Below are 24,059 nucleotides of genomic sequence, written 5' to 3'. Positions count from 1 at the left end.
ATACACTCAGGAATTTAAAGTCACCTGAACTATTAATCACTATAATCCTGCGATGCTTCAATTAACAATTACTGGCAAGTATATGTTAATGCCTGTGTAGATAGATTTTTAGAACTTAGATAAATCTTAAACATAGTATATTTTAATATTGTGAAGATTTGTTGCACACAATATTAACTAGAAAGTAAAATTCATCATCAACATTGGCCAATCTACTTTAAATGTTTGACTAAGGATAAAATATGTAAAAATTACTTATATAAAATATCCTATCCAAAAAGATCCCGCAGCAATTATTAGATGAGATACTATGAGCACACAAAACAACGAGCTATTTCTTGTATGTCTAAACTGATTCCCAGCATGCACTCAACAGCTCAGAACCAGCTATAACTCTAGTTATAGATCTTCTGATTTCTGAAGCTACTAAGCACCCACAAAGTACACATACACATTCATGCAGGCAAAATACTCACACATGTAAAATAAAAATGCACGAATCTATAAACTAAAGTGTCATTGTCTCCACTGGGCAAATTTACCAGTCAACAGCACTAGTGTCAAGGACTTCAGTCAGGGTCTGATTTAGATAATGTTAATACATAAATAAAGATCAAAGACTTTTTTCCTACAGAGTTAAAAAATAAAACTCTTACTTGTGTATTTTAGTAATGTTGATGTTGCCCCAGTTTATAAATGTGACCATTTCACCCTCTGAGAAAGTCTCTGCATCAGCTCCTTCTATGAAAACCTTGGGACTATACCACACAGGCTTCAAACCAACATCAGGATTCTGAATGAGAAGAGAAAAGCAGGATATGAGTTAAGCAACTCGCTACTGAACCCTGAGTACAGCATGTAAAACCTTCCACCCTGCACTATGCTCTTTAAACAAAAAAAGGTTCTCTGTGTTTGTGCCAAACAAGGAAAGGCAAGTTTCACCTGAGTTCCCAATTCTATTGTTTGAATTTAAACAGTTCAGAGTCATTACACGAGCACACACTCAAAGCAGAAAGCCCACACTCTGAAGCCTATCTCTGATACTGGACCCAATCACTATGACAGAGTTACAGCTGTCAGCCTGTCTCACTGATTTCAGGGACAAAGGCATAGTACTGAACCCCACAACCAGAATGTGCCTCACAGTCTTCAGTCTCACTGCTTTGTATACAAGGAAGGAGCCGCCACTCTCACAGAATACTATCAGACAGAAGATGCCAATTTGGCAGAAAAATCTGAAGGTTTGTGTTTTAAAAGACAAATTTTGAGCAAGTATCATGTCTGTGCAGGCAGGTAAACTACCCTGCTTCACATGGTGGATCTCATGATGAAAAAGATAAAGACTAAAAAGAGACCTCTTCCATTGGAGGCTCCTAGCTCCAAATCTCCAGACATGAGTACATAACCTGGAGTGAACTGCAGACACCAGGAAAAGTACAAAGGACCACTGCGGGTAAGGGAACAGGAGAAGGTAAGAGCAGGCTATCTGAAAGTAGAAATGGGGAAGATGGGGAGAGGGCTCTGGGGAGGAGGATGGAGTAAAGATATCTGAAAATGTCCTAAGAAATCATACACTATAACTATTTAACCAAAACCCAAGAGCAGGCATGAGGAGCTGCCTTTTGAGTTATGGGAGAGAGCTAGCCAAGAGACTCCCAGCATTGTACACTATTGACTTTAAGGAAGAGAAGAGTTTTCTTTTCACATTAATATCTTGTCTCTGTATAACAGAAAGCAAGTGCTGATTGAATCTAACAGCTCTGCCATGTGCTGGGCATTACAAGTTAATAAATTACTGCAGTATACAAATCCACACTAAGATTTGCTCCAATTGGTATTAAATCTTGACAGATAATCTGAAACAGAAAGTATCTCAAAGCCACCCTCCTCTGACAGAAGGAAACAGCGGTTACAATCAGGGCGACCTTGGGATGTCTGGCTACTTCCTTCATCTCCTCCTGCGCGTCCAGGATGTTCACTGGGATCACCTCCTTCTTCAGCAATGCAACGTACCTTGGAGCCACAGGGTCAATAACCTGCAACAAACATCCTCATGTATGCACTGAAACACGCAGTAACACGGCAGGAATAAATAAGTAACAGCAAGGAACACTAACTGGTTTTCTTTGTTACTGCATTTACTAATTTTTTCTTCTTTTCTTTTTTTTTTTTTTTTTTGGAGCTGGGGACCGAACCCAGGGCCTTGCGCTTGCTAGGCAAGCGCTCTACCACTGAACTAAATCCCCAACCCCGTTTACTAATTTTTTAATCTGTTAATTCTTTAATATCTAATTCATCTGTTCATTTCTTTACTATGTAACTGCCATGGAAAGTTTAAAAAGAAAAATGAAAAAACTAATTACAAACCAACAGACACAGAAGATTTAAGATTTCCTTCCCCAAAATAATGACTGGCAAGTAAAAGAAAGTGAAGGAAACAAGTCAGAAGTATTTTGAAGGTAATCTTTAAGTCTAGCAGTATTAGAAATGAGGAAAAATCCTGGAAGGGCTATAAATTAAGATCTAAAGGTAATTTGGTATTCAGTTCTGCACTGTAAAGATACCCACTTGAAGAAATAAGGACAGTAAGAGTTTCAAGTATCATTTCTGTAATAGGCCAAGCACCACAGACCTCCATAGAGCAGAATAACGTTAGATCACTATAATAAGGCAACTCTGCAGTCTCAAAGAACAAACAAGGTCACCCTTCTGAGCTACATGCCACACACAAGGTGGAGCTCTATGCTAAAAAGTAGAAATCTGAAACACATCTGGTCTCAAGCATTTTGGAAAAAGAACACTCAGTGTATACAGAAAACCCACTACATTCCCAAACCTAGCACGAATTTGGCATTGACGGGCACGCAGTACGTATTTGTAGATGACTTGACTGGTTTTAACTGTGCTGTAACCTATTCTGGAGTCAGTAAAAAGGATCCACTGACCAGGGACGACAGCAGTGCTTAGACAGTGAACACCAGGGGGATGAGCACACAAGCAAATGCACAGCTAGGTCTGGTGTCCCACACTGCTGCTCCTTGTACAGAGGAGGCTAGGTTAAGGAGAAGACTCTTCCTCAGACAGACAGACGATAGATAGAGGTGGATGATAGACAGACAGACATGTAGACAGACAGACAGATGAATGGATGAGTAACAAATGCAGTCAGATAATATTTAAGACTCTAAAAGTCTTTGAAAAAGCAATACAACCCAAAGAAGCGTAGCTCCAGCCTGCTGCAGCCTCCTCACCTGCTGCAGCCTCCTTACCTGCTGCAGCCTCCTCACCTGCTGCAGCTAGCCTCCTCACCTGCTGCAGCTAGCCTCCTTACCTGCTGCAGCTAGCCTCCTTACCTGCTGCAGCTAGCCTCCTTACCTGCGAAGCTGTCAAGTGATGTTAGCTGTGTATGGTGGCACAAGACTTTAATTCCAGTTCTCAGGACACTGAAACAGGAGGGTCTCTGTGATCTCAAGGCTGGCCTGGTCTAGTTAGCAAGTTCAATGACAGTCAGGGCTATGGAAAGACTGTCTCACAACAAAAAAGGGGGCAGGGAGGGGCATTTTCATAGCCAGAGTAGCTGTCTGTACAGATTCTCAGGCTGCCCTAGAGAAGTATGATTCATATGGTCTAGGCAAAATTAGGAAATCTGTTTTTAAAATTCACTCTTCAAAATGTATCAAGCAAATGTGAAGAACCAGGACTTATTTGAAGCATTGGAATTCATACCCAGAAATGGTCTCCAGGTTTATGCTCAAGCACTTGCTCATGGCACTGTTATGATGGCTGCAGTGCATATGAGAGGGGCCTGGCAATACCACACAGGCCATTAGAAGGCAACACCCACAACCACCCAAAAGAGTAGCAGCAGCTAGGAACCTAGGTGCCACACACATGGCACCACACAAACAACACAAGAAGAGAGGGAGAAAGGGAGAAGACCGTGTGGCCGCCCTTCCCAGATTTCCCTGACAGCCATGACAGAAAAACCCTTCTGGGAAAGCTGCGGGCTAAGAGAAGGTTGAAGTTACTACATGGGGCTTGGGGGGTGGGGGTGGGAGGTGGGGCTCAGGCTTAGGGTTTGATTTCCAGCAAACTCTGGGTAGCTTAACTGGCAGTAAATTCAGTCTCAGAGTACCTGGTACCTCTGTGAACACTAGGCACACATATGGGGCAGATATACACACAGATATATACACAAATATCTGTACCCATAAAATGAAACAAAAATGTGAAAGTGAAAACCTTTATTTTATTTTTTTATTTTTTGTAGTTCTAACATGGGGGTCTCCTCGCTGGCCCAGCCAATTCATCCTAAAGAAAAGTTCGGGCCCTGCTCAGAACATTTCCTGTGTCCTCCCTATCAAACACGAGCAGATAGAACAGAGCTGATGTGACATGGCTACTAGTACCAAACCATGGAACGTGCATGGAAAGCTATCCTGAAGCTGTTTGAAATGTGACAGTCAAAATGAGAACTGCAACAGCAAGTTAAGTGGATAACCAGAAAGCAGAGCCGTCAGTCAAGAGTGTGAAGATGTAATTGGAGGGGACACCTGCCATGTCCACAGAGAAAGGCTGAGCCGCAGCTAACATGGTGGCCGCATGCACTACGTGCCAGTGTGGGGGAGGGAGGGAGGAGACAGACGAAAGCAAAAAGGAAAACAGGACTGCAACACTTGAGAGACAAAGACAGAGGCCAGAGAATCACTGTAAGTCTGAGGGTCAGGCAGGGCTATACAGTAGAACTGTCTCAAAAAAAAACAAGGGGGAGTGTCCGTTAAACTTCAGAACTGAAGGAATGAGTTTTACACTAGAACCATATGTCATTTCAATGAATACAATGAAAACAAACCCACACTAAGGAATATTATAATTTCCAAGTAAAAGAACAGGTCATAGCCAACCAAGCATGGTAACCCAGACTAGGGCCGTAAGATCCTGGGTTACAGAGTTAAGACCAAGTGATAAATCAACACACTTACCAGGTCAAAAATCTAACACAGAGGTAAGCACCTAGAGACCCCACCTGTTACTCAGGAGACTGAAGTGGGGTAGCTACTTGAATCTGCAAGTTCAAGATTGGTCTAGGCAACGCAATGAGCCTTCCTTTAAAAACATGACTTTTAGAATGTCATATAAAAAGGTCTCAGTAGATCTCTTTATTCCATTCAGAGTGCAGCACATAAGAAAGGATGGTAAGAAAGAAGGACCAGCTAATACAGTAATGCACACATGCCTATAGTCCCAGCTCCTAGGGAGACTGAGCTAAAGGACCACTTAAGCCCAGGTGCTGGAGACCCAACTGGATACCACAAAGACCCACTACAAACAGAACTAAGCAAAACCGTCCAGGAAATAGGCGATCTATCACAGAAAGAAAAAAAAGGCAATTCCCCTGGGCGATAGGAAGAGATCTGTGTGTACAGCTCTGCCCCTAAAGCACAAAAACAATGGACACCACCAGAGAGGTTCATAGGCTCTGACTAAGATTCCTCCAAGAGCAAATTAAAGAACATGTGTAGTGTCTGGAAGGAGTTTGGTGGCCTCATAGAACTTCTGAGAACCAGGGGTCAATAAATGAGGAGGGAGAGCAGGCAAAATAAAACAAATGACAGGAAGAAACCAAATTCTTACAAGAAAAACAGACCAAAGCTCCTGTCTAATCGCAGGCAGACAAGAGAAGAAAACCCAAGTACTGTCCTACATGCCTAGAGTATGGACAGCAAGCCCCACAGGAGTCATCCTAGAACTCAGCGGGGAGGAATGTAAAGGGGAGAGCCCAGAGAAATACATTGCATATACTTGAAATAAATAGACACATATAGCTTGATTAAGACTTAGACCTATGAAGGTTGTGTACCTAAAAAGGTATACAAATAAATATTCTATTAAAAACAGAGACATCATGAATTTTGCAGGCAATGGACGGAACTTGGGAATATCATCCTGAGTGAGGTAAACCAGAACCAGAAAGACACATATAGTATATAACTCATTTAATAAGTGGACATTAGCAATAAATTACAGGATATCCACAGACCCAAAGCGACTGGGTAATAAGTAGTTTCCAAGGAAGAATGCACTAATCTCACTCAGAAGGTGAAACTAAATAGTCATCAGAGGTGAGTGGAGAGAGGGAAGAGAACGGGAGAGGGGTAAAGAGAGGGACAGGGGTGGGAGTGTGAATGGAGACTTGGTGGAGACCATCTTTGGTCCTAGCTGGATGCTAGGATGAGGGAGGATATGGGGAGTCTCTGGAGGTGACCTTATCTGAGATTCTTACCAGCAGGGCATACAGAGACTGAACTGGCCTCCTCCTGTAACCAGGCAGGACTTCTAGAGGAGGGAGGAGGACATCAATCCACCCATAAAACCTTCAACCCAAAATCTGTCTTGCCTACAAGATAGATGCACAGGGATAAAGATAGTGCAGAAACTGAGGGAACAGTCAACCAATGACTGTCCCAATTTGAGACCCATCCTGTGGGAGAGAGCCAACCCCTGACACTATTAATGATGCTCTGCTTGCAGACAGGAACCTGACTTAACTGTCTCCAGAGAGGCTTCATCCAACAGTGGATAGAGGGAGATGCAGACTCCCACAGCCAAACATCAGGCAGAGTCTTGTGGAAGAGTTGGGGATAGAAGTGAGCAAGCCGGAAGGGTCAAGGATCAAAGAAGACCTACAGTGTCAACCAACCTGGGACCATGGGAACTCACAGAGCCTGGGCCACCAACCAGGGAGCATGCAGGGACCGGACCTAGACCCCCTGCACAGCTGTAGCAAATGTGCAGATCAGCATTCATGCAGGGTCTCCTAACAAGTGGAGCAGGGGCTGTCTGGGTCTCTGTTCCCTGCCATTGGGTCCCCTTCCCCTACTTGGACTGCTTGGTTGGCTCTCAGTGGGAGAGGATGTGCCTAGTCCTGCTGGGACTAGATGTCCCAGGGTAGGGTAGTACCCAAGGGGCTCCCCTTCTCTGAGGAAAAGGCGAAGGAGTAATGGGGAGAGGGACTTGTAGGATTGTAAGGGTGGGACTAGGGAATTGGGGGAACAATGGCCAGGATATAAAGTGAATAAAAAACTACTGGAAAAAATTAAAATTCATCTGCAAAGGAAAAGAAGTACACAAATATTAACTTCCTTGTAAATTCTACTTGTGTTTGTTTAAGTAACTGCAGCAACAGAAAGAACCAATTAATGATTCCTTAATATATAAAAAAAACTCACTAAAAGTAAAAAACTAAATAAATTCAAGACACATGCGAGACAAGCAACTACTTGAGGCAAGACATCGGCACAACCAAGCAGCAACACCCAGGAAGAATACAGATCACAATCACAGGAACCGCACCGCAGAACGTGCATTCTAACAATTCGCCTCATTATAGTGTCCAAGCACCCGCTTCCAGTAGGGATTAACAATGTCAATATGCATGATTCCTGGTTTGATTTTCCAATTAAGAAAGCTTTTTTTTTTCAAGCTGAAAGCACAGCAATTGTAGTTAGCGAACCTTCATTACAACTCAATACAATATGTAATTTTTTAAACTTCTATGTCCTCTCAGCACACAAGGGAACAGTGGAATGAAGTTAACCAAGTCTCCCTTTGCCACAAAGAACAGAGGACATATTTGGCAAACTAGGGATGATGCACTGTTAACAGGTTTGATTGTGCAAGTCTTTACAGAAAGTGATTGTGCTTCAAAGCTGTGTAACGCCTCGGTTTTTAACATGTACTATGCTAAAAGCTATGTTTACGGCAATACAAGTATGAAGTGATACCTTCTTACAGAGAGCTCGCAGCTTGAAAGCAGAAAAATGAAATGCAGAGTGTTCGTAAAAGATTTAAGAAAAAACTATTACCATTTCCCATAAATTCAAGTTTGTTGCTTCAGTAATTGTTCCTTGCTGGGGCAATTAACATGTTTATCCCCTCATCCATAAAGAAGGAAATCATTCCATTCCCTACAGTCTGCACAATGGTAACATGGCGCAGAGGACCTGCTCTGCAAAAGCACACCAGTGAGGGATTCTGTACCTTTTTGTTAAACGCCCAGATTTTGTCCCATTCCATGTTTACAACAGACCTTGAGGAGCCCTAGAAAAGCAATAAAAATAGTTTAAGAATGAGAAATACCAAGCAGAGGGGTTGGCAAGACAGTTCAGTGGATAAAGGTGTGTGCCCCCAAGCCTAATGCCCTGGAACCCACAGGGCAGAGGAAAGAACGTGTCCTAGCAGGAGCCTCCGACCCCCACATGCACACTAAACATAAACTAAGACATAATGCCCAGGAGAGGATTGTGCTTCAGTTAAGCACACTTACAGTGACAAACAAAACAAATGCTCACAGACGCACCTCACTGCAAGGAGCCCTCCGTGTGCAGCTGACAGCACTCCTTGCTGGAAGGCATTCTGTGGGCTGCTCAGAGTAGATACCTGACCACCCACCACATGAAAATAGTCCACTGTTTTTGTTCCAATCTTTTGTTATATTTTTAAAGATTTATTTTTATTATATATAAGTACACTGTAGCTGTCTTCAGACGCACCAGAAGAGGGCATTGGATCCCATTACAGATAGCTGTGAACCACCATGTGGTTGCTGGGAAGTGAGCGCAGGACCTCTGAAAGAGCAGTCAGTGCTCTGAACCACTGAACCAACTCTCCAGCCCCCAATCTTTTTTAACTATAAAACATTAATTTATTGTTTTATAATTTATATTGTTAGTCAGGCGCGGTGATGTGCACACTTGGGAAACGGGCAGGATGACCTCTATAGGACAACCTGGTCTACACACCGATTTCCAAGTGAGTCCGAGGCACAGGGTGAGGGGAAACAGCCTGTCCTTGCTAGGCATGGATTACATATTCAGTCCCAGCACTCGGGAACCTAGGGCAGGAAGCCCACCAGGAAGGGATTCAAGGTCCACATGATCAAAAGAGTGAAACCTTACTCCAAAATAACAAATCTCATGGTGGGAACCACAGCGTAACCCACACAAACATGGAGTAGGAAGAACATGGATAGCAACAAAAGGGATGGTAACAGGAATGCCTCAGAGCTGGGAAAGAAACCATCACTTGCCTGAGCAGCAATGAACTGCTTCAGTCCCTCAACTGTCATCCCTCTCCTCAGAACTCCACGAACTGTAGGAAACCGAGGGTCATCCCTGGGAAATACACACACTGTTAAGTTTTTACATAACTTAGATACAGAGAAGATTCCTCCGTGTCTGAATAATAAATAATATTTAGAACAAACTGGAAGCACAGGCCGGTAATCCCAGCACCTACAAGGTTGAGGCAGGAAGAATCTCAAGTTCAAGGTCGTCTCAGATACACATCGAGTTCAAGGTCAACCTTAGCTACAGAAATCCTATTTCAAATTAAATAAATGATATCCGGCTAATGTCTGCCTCAACAGAATGCAATGGTAACATGCCTTTAATTGCTGCACTTGGGAAGCAGAGGTAGGCAGATCTCTGTGAGTTCAAAGCTAGCCTGGTATACATAGCAAGATCTAGGCCAGTAAAGGCTATATAGTGAGACTGCCTCAAAAAACAGACCAGACAATATATGAAATTATGTCAATTATTTATGAATATATAAACAAATATATAAAAGTTATTGATATTTGGCTTGGATTTAAAATTTTCAGTACAGCTGCAATTATACCCTTTATACAAAGATAGTACCCAAGATAAACCTACCTTTTATCAAACCCAGCTCTTTAATAAAACTGAAATTTGCTGGCATATACACAGAATAGCCTTATCTTGGTCATATTTGTGTTTTACTCTTTGAAGAGGCTAACAGTGAACTCAGAACCTACTGCCTTCACTTCTTGAGTGACAGATGTTTGTTCCTGGCCACCATTATGCTGATAGTATAAACCAACATACAAGTTCTTGAAGGCAAAATAGTGTTTTCAGATTTATAATTATGAAAATCCAGATATATGGGCACAACTTATATATACAAATGACTGAGTCCCAGCTTTACACTAACATTACAAGGATCCTGTGGATGTTACTCCTACCCACAGCAATCTTCTCTGCTGAGGAAATGTCTACAAATGAGGTGGGCCCTGGACTATGAACCTGAGCCCCCTTCACCCTTGCACTGGGACACAGAGAGAAATCTCATAGCCACACCTGAGTGAAGTCTGTGCCAAGTGATGGAGACAGCTCTGAAAGAGCAGTTGCATCACAAGCCTCTGCATTAACACTAAGACCCAAGCCCACAGGACCAGGCAAGTGCAGTTCTCACTTCCCTATGCTACGGTCTGCAGCAGGCAGCACATGGTTACAGCATTAAGTCAGGGAGAGGGGCCCAAGTAATGGCTGAAACGGGATGAAATAGGGATCTCACAGGCCTATAGGCCTATCCACCGCACCACTTCCTAGTCAAACTGACAACGCCCCGGGACATCAGACATACCATCCATCTACCAGTCCTTCATTGACAAACCACGTAAGCTTTCTCTTGGACAGCACTGTGTTGTTGAGATTTAAGCGACTGTATTCCCAGATGTATGGTTTCCTTATGCCTAAGGCTTCAATAATCCAGTAAAACTGCTCATCTCGGTCGTGGTACTCTGTCGTCCTCAAGGCATGAGTAACACCTTCAATGCTGTCCACTATAGGACAGGCAAAGTCATACGTTGGGTAAACACTGAGAGGAAAAAGAGAATGATTTTCTAAATAAAGTTACTCTATTTTATCTTTCCCACCTTAATCATTAGCAGCCATATGTATTTGATTTTTTTCTTTTTCTTTTTGCTGAATATGGTAACTCATGCTTATAATACCAAAACGTGGGACAACAGAAGCAGAAAGATCACTACAAACTCTAGGCTAACCTGGGATACCTAATCACACTAATTACACACACACACACAGAGAGACAGAAAGAGAGAGAGAGAGAGAGAGAGAAAGAGAGAGAGAGAGAAACAAAAAAGTTGAGACTGTTTTGATATACTTTGAGTATTTTCATGTAGAAAACAATTTATTGCTTTTTTAATTTATTGTTTATTATCATTTTTATTTTATGTGTTTTCAGGGTTTTGCCTGCATGCATAGGACAGTGCGCTATTTATGTGCAGTGCATGCCGAGGCCAGAAGGGAATGGGAGAAAGTCAAATGGTCACAGGTGGTAGTAAGCTAAAATGAGCTGCTGGTAACTCAAATCCTCTAGAAAAGCATTCAGTTACATTGGCCAAATTAATACTGAACTAATAGTAATACTGACAATTTCAGTAATGTAATACTGAAAATTACAGTATTTCTGTAATTATCTATATATTGTAACAGCAGACAACATACTATACATAGAATTTACATGAAATCTAGCCTTTAAATATCTTTAGTAATCCCTAAAAGCCTTACAACTGTAGTGAACTGTGCTCAGGGGACTACAAGATGGCTCATGGGCAAAGGCACCTTTACCTGAAGATCTGGATTTAGTCCCTGGAGCCCTCACAGCAGGTGAGAACTGACTCTATCAAGTTGTCTTCAGATTGCCACATGTGTGTTTTGGCACATGAACTCACTTATATAAATGTTAAAAATGAAAAAGAAAACAGATGTACTCAAGAACAGAGTATGGCACTCAGGAGGCTGTAGCAGGAAGATCAACAGGATGGAGGAACACTGCTTCAAAGAAAGCAGGAGTGAACTTTGGTAGGAAGAAAGGAACTGGTGAAGGGAGACAGGTAAGCAACAAAACATTTCATTCGAGATGAAGTCATTTTTACCCCATGCTGGGCACTGAACCCAGGCCTTCTGAATGCTAGGTAAGCTGTGGACCCCGACCTGCCAGGCTCTGTTCCAGCAGCAGGACAGCATTTCCTACACTGCAGAATAGCACTTGCCTAGCATATGGAGGTACTGGGCTTATGGCTACACTGTCGGGGGGGAAAACAGACCAAAGCAACACAACAAACATTAAAGGGTGATTTCTACCTAAACTGAAGCATCAATGAACAGAGGGTGTCTTCTGCTGCATCTGAATGTGTCACTATGTTTGAGTGAAAAAAGTGCACTCATTTACCTAAAATAATAAATCTTAAAAAAAATGAGTAAAAATGAAATACTACTCAGCTGTAAAGAAAAATAAAGTAAAAAACTGCAGGAAAATGGATAGAGTTACAATGTATAATATTAAGGGGGAGGTCACATTATTAGAAAGAAAAGAACTACACAGTCTTCCTCATAGGAAGAACCTAACCAATGGCATGTGTACATTATAAAACAAATGTACAAACGGGTTCATGTGGAAAAGAGAACAAGAGTGGGTATCTACTAGGGGATGAGGAAGGACCAAAGCAGGTAATACACCCAAGTTATAAGGAAGGATAGACGTTAACCGTCCTTCAGTTCTCCGTCATGGATTTTTGGTTTGGTGGTAAATAGGTACAGAACAATGTATTTAACGGTGACGGTGTAAACTCCAGTGTGGGGCTCCACAGCTTCAGACGAGCTGTTCTAACTACAGAGGTTCAGAGATGGAGGGCTGTTCTAACTACACAGGTTCACTGAGAACAAAGGCACTGGCTTCCCAGCTGTGCTGCGTCCCCTCCCCCATTCTCACACAGGAGCAAAGCCAGGCTACCCAACATGGCGAAGGGGTGCACTTACTTGTATTTATTCCCAGTTCTTGGGTGGGGCTGGATTTTGCAGCGGTAAAGGGTTGGGTCCCTCATACACCCATTGTTACTACTCATGTCAATTTTTGCTCGCAGGCAACAGGACTGACCAAACTGGCTTCCTCTTTTCATTTCTTCCCACATTTGTAGATTCTTCTCAACAGCTGTAATGTAACAGGTATATTCTTATTTATCTGACTGATAGAAATTTTCCTTTTGTATTGCAGATACATCCAATTAGTCTAACACTGCAGTAACAGATGGGTATGTTAGAGCATGGTGGTGGTAATCCCCAACACTCCGGAGGTTGAGGAAGGAGGAAGGAACATGAGGTCAGGAAGGACTACTCAGTGAAATGCTGAGAAGCAAACAGATAGCAAAGCTCACCATGTTTAGAGAATACACTCTGAATGCTGCAGGAAAGGTAAGGACAATGCGTTTCACTAGACAGGGTGAGGGAAGGCCTTCTCACCTGCTATGCCCCCACTTCCCATCAAGGCACAACTAACTGGTCAGCGTAGTACTGCTACAAGTCAGACACTGTGTGTTAAGGTAGAGTCACTCTTTTCCTTTGCTGCATTATAGCCAGGGGACAGAGCAATCTGTCCTGCCTTTGGGTTCCCTCAAAGTCCCTTTAAGCACCCCATTGTGGCACAGGAAATGCCTGGCTCTGAGAAAATGAGATCACAGAAACAGACAGTGGTACAAGACACTGTGGGGGTTGGCTACATAAAGGACTCTACACACCGAGTGGCTCCAGTTCTACCTACGTCAGAATTCCAAAGCTTGTTTCAACAGGATAAGAAAGAAAGGCTAAGTAGTGCTGTCCTGTGGAGACTTGTAAAGCTACAGTGCATGCTTCACTTACACTCAAATATAGATTCTCAAAGTCCAGCTAACACCCTTTGAGAATGCAATTAAAAAAAAAGTTTACTGAACAATTTAAATTTACTGTGTTTCCCAAATGAGATGGTTTAGATTTAAATATAGTGAGAAAGCTCTGGCAACATATTGCAATGAATGAAAACAGCTTGATTCATACTTGTGGTGGCTCACAACTTTAATCCCACCACTTGGGAAGTGTCTGTTTCCAAGCCAGCATGGTCTATGGTCTACAAGGTGAGTTTCAGGACAGCCAGATATATACAGAAAAACCCTGTCTCTAACCACCCCTCAAATCCCCAAAAAGGGGTTGATTCATAAGTTCAGGGACAAGTCATGAATAAGAAAGGCAAGGAAGTCTCTTAGGTTGGATATAGTGATGTATATAATCTATATAACCTGTAACCTAAGGGACATTTAATATCAGATTGTGCTATAATATACCTCTTCTATTTGCTATCTGAAAAAACATAATTGTGACTGTTGGGATGTGACGTGCCTCCCAAGTCCTTATCTGATGCCACTTTTGAGACCTTCAGTGTGAGACCAAGGTCATACCTGTGAGTGTAATAAATAGCTCAGCATCAACTCTAATCCCACTCCACACTTCCAAAGTCAGCAGCACATACGTAAGCCACATTGTCATTTCCAGCAACAATGACATGCTGATCTCTAACGCTGGACTGCACTATCTTACGCCTCTTGTCCCTCATGTCACAGCAGTGTAGTAACTGAAAGATGTAGAGACTTTATTCACTGTACACACACACACACACACACACACACACACACACACACACACACACACACACACACACACACACCTACAAGCTGGTGCTGACAGCATTTTCAAACACTTCAGGACTGGTAAGCATTTAAATGAAAATAACTTTAAATGTTACAGAAAGAATACCTCAAGTGAAATAAATGCAAGAGACTGCATACAAGAAGGGAGGTGCTAGAGACCAGACACTGCACACAGGTCCGGTGCAGATATATATAAGAAGCTCTACCAGGATCTGGGGAAGCTCAGTAGTCTAACGTGTGCAGGCCTAGATTAGATCCCAAGGCAAAAAATGGACGAATGCAAGCAGGGCCTAATGACACACCCTATAATCCTAACATTTACGAGGCTGAGGCAGGAGAATATCAAGTTTGAACCCAGCTAGGCTACACACAGCAAGCCTGCCTCAGACAAACACAGAGAGGCATAAGAATTAGAGAAAGAGCCTTAAATGTGTCTGAAGCTCCGTCTCTGACTTTAGAGAAGGAAGCAGGTGCGTTCATGGGAGTCTATCTGGTACAAACTGTGCGTACGGTTCTTCCTGTGTCTGGACTCTATCCTCTGCTCACGCTCCGCCTTCATCTCGTCTGCGGGAGTGTCGTCCACATAGGCCTTCCCTTCTTCAATTAATTTCTCTGCATACTTCATTATAGTTTCAAAATGATCTGAAGTGTAAGTAAACTGATCTGGTTTAATGTGCAGCATTGCAACATCTTCCAAGATGACCTGCAGTTAAAAAAAATAAAAAAAATCACAGTAACCAGCATTGTATCTGTCATTTTGTTACACATTTTCAACCATGATACTTATTTTGGGCACATGTAATGAAACACCCTCAGTCTTAATAGCCTGAGAAGACTGCAGATAATGCACAATGTTAGGTCAAAAAAGGGAAGAAAGCTACTCAGTGCACCGGCTTCCAGATGTCCACCGGGTCTCAAGGTGGAGCTGTTCAGCCTGAGAGCTGTTATGCTGTGACACCACCACCAGCCACTCAGTGACTGCTACGACAAGTCCTTCAAATACAGATGACAAAGCTAGAGAACCACACCGTACAAATACCTGTGCAGTTTTTATTTCATTCAGATACTTAAGACTATGACAATAAGGAATCCTGTTTCCAGTTAAACTGGTATTCAAATAAAAATAAGGTATTTAAGTAAATTCTACAATAATTGGAGAAAAGAAAAACTTAAGTATGGGAGCTCAATTACGTTTGGCTTAAGTCTTAGGCATGAAATACAGACTAATGAAGAGGGAAAAGGCAACAGTGAAACCAAATTTATTCTCGTACCATGAAGTCATCAGATCAAACTCTGATTTTAACCCACTTTTCTGAGAAAAGGTCATCACTACACTTTTAATTACCTTCTCAAAATCTTCCTTTTCCTTTTCTGGGTTTGTGTCATCAAATCTCATGATCAGTTTGCCTTTAAAGTTAACCTGGTAGTGCTGGTTCAGAAGAGCAGCCTTTGCATGCCCAATGTGTAAGTAACTAAAACAAAAACATTTCACAGAGAAACTCATTAACAGGCTTCAACAGGACTCTTCCCCTTAACTCTCTGAGGAGCTAAGAACTAAAGAAAATGTCAACACTCCCCAGTCATTTTACTGTCTACCAACAGGCGCTATAATAGGAAACGTGACTGACAGAGACAACAGACTAGAACATGGACAGTGTAACCGTGACAACAACCCTCTGTGAACTCTCAGAGGGCAAGGTATTATAGATATTATAGTCCTAAGAACAACCTTTTGCTTTCTTCCAAGAGGAGTGGTCATTTAAAGGAAAACTTCTGAAACTGTTACCTATGAAGTCCAGCAGTGTACCTCTTGACCCTGCTGCTGCTGCCGTGGCCGGGAACAATCATCTAACACTAGGAGAGAAGCAACCAAGACAGCTGCTGTCACTGTAGACCATGAAAGTTAGTGGGGCACAGAAAAAGCTATGAGTTTTGACCACTTTCCTTGGTTTCAGTTTTCTCAGATGCTAATGAAAATATTTAAACTAAATAATTTCAAAGGTCCAATCTAGCACCAAACTCTACAACCCGGAATCTAAGAAAATACTGTTTGTTCCCATGGGCAGCTGATAATAATGACAAAAAAAAAAGCAGCAACACTGTACGGCAATGACCTCCTCCATCAAAGCGGTGGTAAAAAGCAACACACAAAGCCAAGTGTGGTGAGGACTGGCAGGCAAAGCACAAGGATCACATGTTCCCAGGCAGCCTGAGCTATCTAACTCTAACCTAAGAATATGTATCTGAGACCTCATTGCTAAAGACATTGTCAAGTAGGCAGGAAAATAGGCACAAGGCAAGTTTAAATAGACAGCCCTTAGCAATGCTAATTAGTTTGTATGGTATGTGCGGTAAATGTTTTAAAGTAGTCACCTACTTGGAGAGCACATCTTTGATCTCAACTACACGGGAGGAGGAAACGCAAACCCTTAGTATATCTTTGCTTTTTACATCCGGGGCGCTAGAGACTGAACTCAGTGCTTTGCTCGTGTCAAAAGGACAGCCTCTCACTGAACTGCATCCCAGGTCTAAATCAGTGCTCTTAAAACACTTAGACAGCAGTCCAGACTGATTATTCAACTTTTACATAAACCAAAAAACTGTATGGGTGTACACACACACACACACACACACACACACACGCACGTGCCTGCTTTCTATTGTATTTTTGCAACTTTCTACAAATCTAAAACTATTATTAAAAATAATTTGTTTAAAATAAGGGGCTGAAGAGATGGCTCCATAGTTAAAAACATCGTTTGCTCTTCCAGGGGACCCAGGCTTGTTCTCAACACCACGTGGCAGCTCACAACCATCTGTATCTCCAGTTCCAGGGGATCTGTCACCCTCTTCCAGCATCCACAGGCATCTGGGAAATACATGTAGTGCACAGATCTATATGTGAACAAGGCACCCACACACATAAAGTAAAGAAATAAAGGGATGTGAGTCCCCAGAAAGGGACTGAGACGGTCTGGGATGGTGAGTGCTGCATTCAGTCACACTGTAACCACTGTCACAGGAGAAGCGCAGGGCTGCAGGGACGGCTCAGTGGGTTAGCACCGGCTGCCTAGCCTGACGACCTCAGCACAATTTCTGGGCCTCCCTTGGTAGTAGAGTATCAGCCCTCCACATGTGGTACATGTGTACCTACACATATGTACACATGTGTACCTACACATATGTACACACATGACAACCAAACAAAAGCAGTGTTTTAACACTTTCACCAATGACCACTGATCCTATTATTAGTTAATGTGCTCAGCTTTAGTCACAATGTTCAAGGCTCCATCTTCTGCTTAAGGGAGTGGACAGAAACCTCTTATGCTTTGAAGACATGCCTGGATCTGAACTTAGTGGCTACTAAGTCACAAAATTAGTCTTCTCAAGAGATAACCTACATCAAAGCAGCTCTAAGAGATGAACGTGCATACTTAGCAATGATCTGCATTAGATTCTGCCACACCTCCCGCTCCCACTCTTTCTCTTACAAGCACACATAGGATACTTTTAAGTTACTATGCCTCCAGAAAGAAATGGTAGAAATTTAAGTCTGGTATAGTATTAGCACGTGGTGTGAGAGTTTCTGAAACCACATGTAAAACAAACGGTAACTGTCTTTGCTCACAGTTAGATTCATGAGCTACTGCTATGAACACTGGGTAGTGTCTGTATAACAGCGATCATATAAGCGGCACACACAAAGTCACAACACACTAGAGAGGCTGAAGCAGGAGGGTGGCTCTGAGTTCAAGACTAGCTCTGTCTATCTAGTAGGTACCAACTCAGCCAGGAGTACAGAGAAAAGGGCTTGGGGCATAGCTCCAGTACTATAATGCATGTGTTGCATGCATAAAGCCCTGAGTTCAATTCCAGTACTGCACAAAATGAGTACAGGACGCATGTCCATACCCCCACTTCTATGGAAGTACGGGCAAGAGAACCAGGAGTCTGGGGTCCCCCTCGGCAACACAGTCTGTTCAAGAGTAGTCTGCGGGGGGCCTTGGACACGTGAGACCTTGTCTCAAAAACAAAATAAAACATTGGAAGAATAAACAAGAGACCAGGAGGCAACATCAAGCCTCCTGACTTCATGTGCAAAGAAAAGAGGTTCCAACAGCCTTTCCGCAGCCATCTGAGGACACGAACAAAAGAAGAATGCTCAGCAAGACTGGATGCTGGGTCACGCTCCAATTCCCACACAGTACTGTCATGCTAAAGATCAGTTATAAGAGACTACTTTAGGGCTGGAGAGATGGCTCAGCGGTTAAGAGCACCCGACTGCTCTTCCAGAGGTCCTGAGTTCAATTCCCAGCAACCACATGGTGGCTCACAACCATCTGTAAAGAGATCCGATGCCCTCTTCTGGTGTGTCTGAAGACAGCTGCAGTGTACTTATATATAATAAATGAATAAATCTTTAAAAAAAAAAAGAGACTACTTTAATGAATGACAGTTGTTAAAAAATGAATGGCACCTCTAACACATACTATTTAAAAATACCTTTTACAGTCCAGAGTTAGACCTTTTACCGCCAGTGGTTAAGAGCAGGCTGCTCTTCCACAGGTCCTCAGTTCAATTCCCAGCAACCACATGGTGGCTCACAACCATCTGTAATGGGATCTGATGCCCTCTTCTGGTGTGTCTCAAGACAGCTACAGTGTACTCATATACATAAAATAAACAAATAACTCTTAAATAAATAAAAGTACCCTTTGCCAAGTCATTAAGGTCACTACTCAACAGGACAACTGTGACCTCTCATGTGACCTCTCATAGTACACAGTAACAAAATACCAACGATCTAAAATATTGTGGAAAGTGAACCATGTAAGGTATTTTTCATGGCAAATCTCTCTTGCCAACTACCAATCAATCCCCTACTGATCGAGTCTGTAGATTTTTTCAGTTCTTGTTTCTCTTTCATTTCTTTCTTTAAAAAAAATTATTTTTAGGAGATGGAGAGATAGATCAGTGGTTAAGAACACTTGCTGTTCTCACAGATGATCCAAGTTCAATTCCCAGCACCCACAATGCCTTGGGAACCTGCCTGCAGAATGTGGACACACACTTACATACACATATAATTAAAAAAATTAGTGAAATAAAATTTATGTATATAGGTGCTTTGCTAGTCTGTATGTCTATGTGTCTGGCACCTGTAGAGGCCAGATGAGGACATTATATCTCGTAGAACTGGAGTCAGAGTCAGTTGTGAGCTGCCATGTAGGTGCTGGGAACTGAGCCTGGGTCCTGTGGAAGTGCCATCTCTCCAGGCCCTTTCCTGTTCTTCTGTCTAGCATTCAGTTCACAATCTAAACTGACAAACTTAGAAATGTCAAAACAAAATGTGGAGTTCTGGCTGCGGTGGAGGCATATGCCTGTTACTCCAGCAGTCGGGAAGTGGGAAAAAGATTAGGAGTTCAAAGCCAGCCTCGCTACAGAATGAGCTCAAGGCAAACTTCAGCTATATCAAACTTGGTCTCATCTTTGCCCCGCCACCCCAAAATGAAGAATTTCAAAATGCTATTAGTAACAAAAAGAACTATTAAACAGAAAACAAGGAGTTATTATCTGCCATTAAGGTAAGATCTGAGTATAAAAATGCAAGATCTGAATTAAATTTAGGAAGCATAATCATCTCAAATACAGAATGATAGTGTGATGGTCTCCTAAGGCTGAACCTCCCGAGGAAGGCTGCTACGGGAAGATTTGCTTTTGTATTAGCACCTTTGGAAGGACTCTATTACAAACCTCACTGGGGTGCTTCAGAGAGAATGGAATGACTAATGTGTCCAGGCACAGATTCCACTCAGGCTGGGGAAGCGCAGGGAACTATTTTTGTATGTGTCAAGAGTTAATAGGTTTGAGAAACTTGAAAATTAATAGAAAGCACTAAATATGTTTTTCAAATTTTCCTTTCCTTTATTTTAGAAAACTAAATGCTACTGTAACATCTACTATAAAGGAGCAGGTATAAATACAAATCCTTACTGAAAAAAGGCTGCAAAAACCTCTAAGTATAAGCAAAACGCAAGATTTTCTATATATGGACACTTTCTTATTTATATTTAAAACTTTCTATGGATATTTTATTTGTTTTTAAAATCTACAATGAAATTTATATGTTGTCTCTACTGCCTTAATGAACTAAAACTATAAATTAACATTAGCTGTAAATAACTAAGCAGGCCTTTTAGACTTGCTCCCACCCTTAAGGCCGTAGTAGTCTTCCAGATGAACTCAGCGACAGGAAGTAATGAAAACTGAAGAGCATGTGCACGCAGTGTGCTGGCTACAAGCAGGTAGTGTTCCTTACCCACTAGCCTCTGGGGGGAATCTGACTGTCACCTTTCCCATCTCTGCACCCGGAAGCTCGACGAATTTCCCAATATCTTGTTTTCTGTCAGGTGCCTGAAAGCAAAGCAGACACAGGAAAAACACACATGGCTAAATGTTTGTCAGTACACTGATTTGTCAAAAACTGGTCATAAGCAAAATGACAACTAGACTGTCCATACTCTCTAAAGATTCCAAATCAACTGAGGAACGTGAAGAAAACCAAACCTTGGTTAGCAGAGACATTTAAAGGGCGGTGCTGTAAGTGTGTTCAGTTAAAGTTAAGAAGCAGATGTGTCGGGGTTGGGGATTTAGCTCAGTGGTAGAGCGCTTGCCAAGCGCAAGGCCCTTGGTTCAGTCCCCAGCTCGGGGGGGGGGGGGGGGGGGGGAAGCAGATGTGTCACCAGGAAAAATCATAACAGAATGTAAGACCCAAGATGGATCTTGAAAAATAAGTAGAAATGTATCAGACAAGGAGAAGGAGCCACTTAAAAGAGAGACACAAAGGTGTGCAAGAGAAAAATGTGTCAAGTCAACAGGTGCTGGGTGCATGAACACAGGGTGAGATAGACTGGATCCAAAACACAGAGAAATGTCTAATGGCTTGAAAGGCCCTGGTGGCAATGACTTGACCAGTTTCTGTTCTTGAGGATGATCTGGGTTTGATTCCTAGCATGTACACAGAGGCTCACACCATGTATAACTCCAGTTCCAGCAAACTCTTAGCCTCCACAAGCACCAGACATGCTGTGCAGACAAAACACCCACACACCAATAATTTTTTTGTAAAAACATTATAGTATTTAATAACACGGGAATTAATGGGACCTCAATAAAATCAACAATAGTAAGAAAATGTCTCAATACAATAGAACTTGTTGATGGATTAGATGGGGGAAAAGCTGAAAGATGAGTAAAGAGTTTCAGTGAAAGCATCTGAGTATACGATGACCTCTACACCCAAACTAGCAGTGTTTATAAATTTTACTGTATCAGAAAACCTTCACTGAGTCAAATGTCACTATGCATGCCTAGTGTCTTTGTTTGGTGGCTATATTGTGATATAGACCGTGAACAAAAGTAACATAGGGAAAAAGTTTATTTGGTTCATATATCCCAGGTAATGGTCCACTGAGGGAAGTCAAGGCAGAAACTCAAACCTCAAAGCAGAAGCCTAGAGGCAGGAACTGAAGCAGAAGCCATGGAGGAGTGCTGCTGCTTACTGGCTTGCTTCCGTGGCTTGCTAAGCTGCTTTAAGCTGGGTTTGTCAGGTGGGCTGGGCTCTCCCATAGCAATCATCTATTAAGAAAATGCCCCAGAGGCTTGTCTACAGGAAACATTTGCCTATTGGAAACATTTTCTCAACTGAGGTAGCCCCTTCTTGATGGCTCCAGCTTGTGTCATCAACTACGGAACCAGACTATCTAGTAGGCGAAGCAGATCGAAAGAGAATACTTGTCGCCTGGAAGGAGGACCTCTCTGCTGAACTCTGTGTCATCCTCCTACAGAATTTACCAAGATAAAACTCAGTGGCTCAAAATTCAGTGAAGGTTGAGGATAAAGAAGAAGTCTGGTCATAAAATAGGTGACTGGGTATCATTAGATAGTAGGACACAACCCCAGCACCAAAAAAACAACAAAAACAATACACAAATTTTTCATTACATGGAGTTTAGATGAAGAACATCCATTGGGGACACAATCTTGTAGACATAAAGTTCAGGGCTTTTTATGGAGTTGAAGTTAAATGTATCTAAAACTTAACAAAATAAGACCTAAGATCTTTTTTTTTTAAATGGAAATAACCTTTTTTGAAGTTTTTTTTAAGCAGGGCCACAGAACCAATACCAAGCCCTGACCATGACAAGCAGACACCCTGATGTTAGGGTGTCTAATATGTTATCCCCAGAAAATATTACATCAGCATTAAAAACAAACAAACAAACAAACAAACAAACAAACAAACAAAACAAAACAAAAAACCAAAAAACAGAGATAGCTCGCAGGTAAAGCACTTGCTACGAAGCTTGAAGATATACAGTAAGTCCCTGACTCACAAGGTAGAAGGAGAGACCTGACTCCCATTAAGCTGACCTCTGGCCTTAACGTGGATACCATAGTTTGTGTGCACCTATAAACACATAAAATATGTAAGTGCTTTAAAAGCTCACCCCTGTAGCTTTGTTTGCTGAAGCATCCCACTTGGTACCAACTGAACGGAAGGCCTGCTGGGCTTCAAGAAAGCCATACCAGCGGTTAACGTGGACTAGGGTTTTGCTCTGTCTCAAGTGCTCCTGACATGCAGCATTTCCTGTAAGAGGACATAATTTTTTTTAAATCCTTACCAAATCAGCAAATCTAAAGCAAAGTTCCAGTCCCGGTTAATTTATGTAATGAAATTAGCTTACAGGCGGGCTTCTGCAATGAAACCCTAACAGTTTAGTGTATGCTGTAGAAATCACAAGACTCGCTTTTCCTGGAGGTCAGGTATGGTAGTGCTCAGCACTCAGGAGGCTGGGCAGGCCTGGGGTACCTAGTTCTGTCTCTGAAACACTCGGAACAAAGCAGCTAAAATACTCTCCAGCTGAACTCAGTCAAGTTCAATACTGGATCCCGTTCTCCCACCACACATGCAGTTGTAAGAACAAGCTTCACTTCAGTAGATAAACTAAAGAAAACAACACGAGCTAAGGTAACCAAGTAGTTGATTATAGGGTCACCAACTCCGTCCCCTTCCAACTTTGTAACTTTGTTAGTATACAACTGTTTAGCCCCATTTCTACCACACACTGACAATGTTGTTCTTAGTATATCACAGACTTCTAATTCTGCCAGCCAATTCATGCAACTTAAGCTTTTAATAGGTCCGAAGATTCCATAGAACAAGTAGTCTGCCTACATCATCTTAAGTAATGTCCAGTGATCAGTGCTTTCTCAGATATTGTACTTTTAAAAATTACAACTCCAGGGGCGGGGAAAAAAAAAATTACAACTCCATATAAAACCACCAATCAGATAGAAGCTACACAGTCAAAATTACATTTGTAAAGGCTGCCTCTCTTTTGGCCTTGTGACCTCAGTGATCTCATGTCATAAAAACCTATGTAACTTTACTCCAAAGTTACTGACTTGTAGTACATGACTGGTTGAGGTTTCAACCTCTTCCATAAGCGCACCTTTTCCACAAACTCCTACCTCACCATCAAACTGTTAGACTGATGGACTCTGTAGACTTCCGCACATTTTGAGTGCATTATGTATACTCAATCTTGTCTGTGGTGAAATTACTGCAACTATAAATTATGTCAAAGCATTTCAAACTCTAAATTTTAAATACAGATTTTACATATCAATTATATCTCAGGAAGTTTTGTTTTGT

General features: G+C 42.1%; 1 protein-coding gene across 4 annotated transcripts in view; it reads right to left on the bottom strand.

Moving 5' to 3' along the window:
* The window catches only part of Eprs1 (glutamyl-prolyl-tRNA synthetase 1), a 71,556-nt gene that overhangs the window by 37,471 nt on the left and 10,026 nt on the right, over positions 1-24,059 (bottom strand). Inside the window, exons 5-15 of one of the 4 annotated variants that reach the window (XM_006250425.5) lie at positions 22,852-22,991; positions 20,661-20,755; positions 15,684-15,810; positions 14,849-15,041; positions 12,642-12,813; positions 10,444-10,677; positions 9,089-9,173; positions 8,041-8,100; positions 7,785-7,805; positions 1,926-2,036; positions 657-793 (exon numbers count right to left, since the gene is read on the bottom strand). In XM_006250425.5, coding sequence (XP_006250487.1) covers positions 657-793; positions 1,926-2,036; positions 7,785-7,805; positions 8,041-8,100; positions 9,089-9,173; positions 10,444-10,677; positions 12,642-12,813; positions 14,849-15,041; positions 15,684-15,810; positions 20,661-20,755; positions 22,852-22,991 — 1,375 coding nt within the window. Of the gene's footprint in view, positions 1-656; positions 794-1,925; positions 2,037-7,784; positions 7,806-8,040; positions 8,101-9,088; positions 9,174-10,443; positions 10,678-12,641; positions 12,814-14,848; positions 15,042-15,683; positions 15,811-16,124; positions 16,193-20,660; positions 20,756-22,851; positions 22,992-24,059 lie in introns of those variants that run through there. The other 3 variants (XM_006250426.5, XM_063272181.1, NM_001024238.1) reach the window with 3 other exon arrangements.

Source organism: Rattus norvegicus, chromosome 13, assembly GCF_036323735.1.
Source record: "Rattus norvegicus strain BN/NHsdMcwi chromosome 13, GRCr8, whole genome shotgun sequence".
NCBI classification, from domain to species: Eukaryota; Metazoa; Chordata; class Mammalia; order Rodentia; family Muridae; genus Rattus; species Rattus norvegicus.
Note: the sequence above shows the minus strand (reverse complement) of the source record. Positions and strands in the feature narration are given on the sequence as shown.